The sequence below is a fragment of the Chelonia mydas genome, chromosome 19 (genome assembly GCF_015237465.2).
Source record: "Chelonia mydas isolate rCheMyd1 chromosome 19, rCheMyd1.pri.v2, whole genome shotgun sequence".
Taxonomy (NCBI): Eukaryota; Metazoa; Chordata; order Testudines; family Cheloniidae; genus Chelonia; species Chelonia mydas.
The window spans coordinates 717,464-721,431 of NC_051259.2; the positions used below are offsets into that span (position 1 = coordinate 717,464).

At 66.2% G+C, this 3,968-nt stretch overlaps 1 protein-coding gene across 1 annotated transcript; it reads left to right on the plus strand.

Annotated features, from left to right (window-relative positions):
* Positions 1–632: 632 nt before the first annotated feature.
* POU3F1 (POU class 3 homeobox 1) lies at positions 633–2,902 on the plus strand. The gene has a single exon (XM_037881938.2). The coding sequence runs from the start codon at positions 735–737 to the stop codon at positions 1,854–1,856; it is 1,122 nt and encodes a 373-aa protein (XP_037737866.1). The 5' UTR covers positions 633–734; the 3' UTR covers positions 1,857–2,902.
* The last annotated feature ends 1,066 nt before the right edge of the window (positions 2,903–3,968 follow it).

A 3,968-nucleotide genomic window follows, 5' to 3' on the forward strand; every position in this document is an offset into this window, starting at 1 on the left:
AGCGGCCGCATCCCCCGAGCGCCGGCGCCAGCCGGGCCGGGCACCTGGGCCGGGCCGGGCACCTGGGCCGGGCCGCTGGGAACACAACGCGCTGCCCTGGCCGAGTTGCCCGGGGGCGCCGGACACTCCCCGCTCTGCCCCGGGGGCTCCTCGTCCCGCCCGTCGCCGGCCAGCCTGGGCGGGGGGTCTCCCTTCAACCGGCCAGTGGGGCGGGGGCTGAGCCCGACGGCCGGGGCCGGGCGAGTCTCCAGCCGCCCAGCGCCCGCAGCGCGACGCCCCGGCCCCGCGGGCAGGAGCCCCGGCCCAGGCCGAGCCGCGCAGGGCCCGGGGCGCAGGGGAGCCGCACAGAGCCCGGGCGGGGCGCGCCCCGCAGCAGGTGCCCCCCAAAGCCCCCTCCCCACGTGGTGAGTCGCAAACCAGCATGAATGAACAGCCTCCCTCCAATCAGAACCCGCCCCGGTGCCCGGAGCACGCGGACTCCCCAGCCCCAGCGCATCCCCCGGCCAATCCCTGGGAGCCGCCTGCACCCCCTCCTCCAATCGGGGAGGGAGGCGTGAGGCAGCTCCCCGAGCCGGGGGCACCCTATGAAGGCGAGGAGCCTCCTGCCAGTCCCGGCCGGCGGAGCCAATGGGGCGCGGGGGGGAGTGGCCGGGAGCCCGGCACCCACCGGCGCCCTGCAGCCCGGCTCTAAAGCGCAGCGCTCCGCCGTGCGCCCTCAGTGAGCGCGGGGAGCCATGGCCGCCGCAGCCCAGTACCTGCCCCGCAGCAGCCCGCTGCTGCACCCCGACTCGGACCGCATGCACCAGGGCACGACCTACCGCGAGGTGCAGAAGATGATGCACCACGAGTACCTGCAGGGCTTGGCCAGCGGCTCCGGCCACCCCATGAGCCTCACCCACCCCCAGTGGCTGCCCAGCGCCGGCTCCGACTGGGGCAGCGGCTCCCACCTGGGCCAGGCCGAGCACGGCAAGGGCGGCGTGCAGGGGGCGGGCCGGGAGGAGCTGCCCGGCGCCTTCCACCCCCGCTCCCACCTGGTGCACCAGCAGGCGCCCGGCGGCCACCCGGGCGCCTGGGCGCAGGGCAGCGGGCACCACCTGGCGCCCATGTCCCCCACGTCCAGCAGCCACCAGCCGCTGCTCTACTCGCAGTCCGCCTACACGAACCTGAACGGCATGCTGGGCCCCCAGGCGCCGGCCCTGCACCACGGCCTGCGGGACCCCCTGGGCCACGAGGAGGCGGCCGGGCTGCACGACCCCCAGCTGGAGGCCTCCCCGCAGCACCTGGGCCACCCGCAGGAGCACTCGGACGAGGACGCGCCCAGCTCCGACGACCTGGAGCAGTTCGCCAAGCAGTTCAAGCAGCGGCGGATCAAGCTGGGCTTCACCCAGGCGGACGTGGGCCTGGCCCTGGGCACCCTCTACGGCAACGTCTTCTCGCAGACCACGATCTGCCGGTTCGAGGCGCTGCAGCTCAGCTTCAAGAACATGTGCAAGCTCAAGCCGCTGCTCAACAAATGGCTGGAGGAGACCGACTCCAGCACGGGCAGCCCCACCAACCTGGACAAGATCGCGGCGCAGGGCCGCAAGCGCAAGAAGCGCACCTCCATCGAGGTGGGCGTGAAGGGCGCCCTGGAGAACCACTTCCTCAAGTGCCCCAAGCCCTCGGCCCACGAGATCACCTCGCTGGCGGACAGTCTGCAGCTGGAGAAGGAGGTGGTGCGGGTCTGGTTCTGCAACCGGCGGCAGAAGGAGAAGCGCATGACGCCGGCCGGGGTCCCGCACCCGCCCATGGAGGATGTTTACGCGCAGGCGGAGACCTCGCCGCTGCACCACCCGCTCCAGAGCTCGGTGCAATGACTGGGCGGCGGGGCAGGGGGCTGAGGGCGGCGGGTGCAGCTCTGGAGTTTACAGCGAGGGCCCGCGGGCGGCAGGGACCGCGCCCGGCCCGGCCAGGGGGCCCGAACCCCGCCCGCGGCCCCCAGCCCCTCCCCGGCGGGAAGTCGCGCTCGGGACTTGGTTGCTGCCGCTTGGCTTCGGGCCCTGGATGCCGAGACTCGCCGGGCGGCGCGTGGAAGACGCTCGTTAATTTATTCCTCAGACTGGTGCGCAACTGAATTTGTCTCTAATTTAAACCGCTGTATTTATTTGACTTCCAAAAATACCGCGCGCTCCAGAGCCCCGCGGCTCTGCAAACGCCGCGAGAGGAGAACTAGCCAAAGGTTTGAGATCTAATTTATTCTTCGTTTGCTCCCATGCCACTGACCCTGCGGGGGGCTCTCTCCGGCCGGCTCCCCGCCCCCCCGGCTGCGGGCTGGGACGGGTCGGGGAGGGGCGAGACCTGGTGCCGAAGCTCCCCCCCGCACCCACCCACCGCGGGCCCCTGGACCGGTTCCGATGGCGCTGACCCCCCCCCTCCTCCTGGGGGGCGCCTGCCCCCGGCCGCCCGGTGCAGACTGCGGCCTCTTGGCTTCCCGGGGAGCGGAGAGTTTCCCGGGGCTCGCTCCAGGGGCTCCCCGGGCCTGGCGCTGCGGGGCCTGGGAGGGGCGCTGGGGAGCGGAGGGGTGTGCGGGGCGGGTGGCGGTAACTTTCCCAGCCCGGCTGTAAATATGTGAGATATGTACACACGTGCCCGCCGCTCCGGATCCCCGCTCCGTCCCCCGGCCGGTTTTTTACACGGACTGATTGCGAGAGGCTATTTTAATATCGTTTCCCGTCCCGTTTCTATTTATTTCTAACCGCGTTCAGAGCCCCCCTTCCCGCGGGCAGGTTCGGTTCATTCCGCAGCGTTGGGTTCGGAGTTTTTGGTTTTGAATCGCAAAAAACTATGTAGCCCGCGAAGTTACGTTTCTATTTATGTTTATAGTAAATATTTTTATTACGTACATAAACCATCCCCCCCGGAACCGGTCTCGTGTCTTCTTTGCAGGCTGCTGGAGTCAGCTGGGACCCTGCCCGGGAGGCTGGCGAGGGCTTGGAGTTAGGGGAGCTGGGCTGGGCACCAGCCCCGGCAGGGAGAGGGCCAGGGGCAGCGCGGAGCGGGCAGGGCAGGGGCCCCAAGCAGGCAGGACGCTCCCTGGTCCTGTGGCCCAGGCCAGGCGGGGCTGCCCGTTGCTTCAGCCGCTCCGACGGCTTGTTTTTTTCATCCCCGTAGAAAGTTTGAGGCAAGTCGGGATTTTCCTTTGCAAGGACCATTCCCACCGCCTCGCCTGGCTCTGCAGGAACCAAGCCCCCGTTCCCAGCAGCAGGGGCGTCCCGTGCTCTCCCTGCAGGACAATGGGGCAGCTCCAGAGAGACCGGGACTGCAACTGTTGAAAAACCGAGGCAAATAAACGCCCCCGGGGCAGGGCACCTGCCGGCCTGATCGCTTGGCATTTAAACTTGGAGGGGGGAGCCGCTGATTCCGCATGGGGAATTGAATCCTAAATTATGACTTCGGGTGTTCATGTTTGGTCCAAGGGGAATGTGTCACAGTGAGATTCAGAGTCCATGTTTACTGGCTGCATCCTTCTAAAATCTTATAACTCAGATCCCCTGACTCCTAAGGCTTATAGGCGGTGTTTTGCCAAAATTATTCTCCATTCTGCAGTGTGTGCAACTTGCTATTGATACTCCAGGAGCTGTGGACTCCATCAGCAGGGAAGTGTAAAATCAAGCTCTTTAAACAAATGTGTGGAAGCTCTTGCGCTTACAAGGGTCTCTGGAAGAGATGAGCTGCCCGTACAGGGATCTCAGGAAAAGTATAAGTGTATTGTGCGGCCCCAGCTAAAGGGAAAGAATCTGGTCTGATTTGTTCTTCCTACCCTGCATTTTTTCAGTTCCAAAGATTTCCCAAAAGAGAAGGTAGAATTAAAACAAAATGTGACTGTTGCAAATCTCTTCCCCATCATATTCGCAGTTAGTGCCGTGAGAAAGAGAGGCGCAGAAAGGGCCAAATGCTCACGTGTTACCTGAGAGAGAAAGGGAAACCCT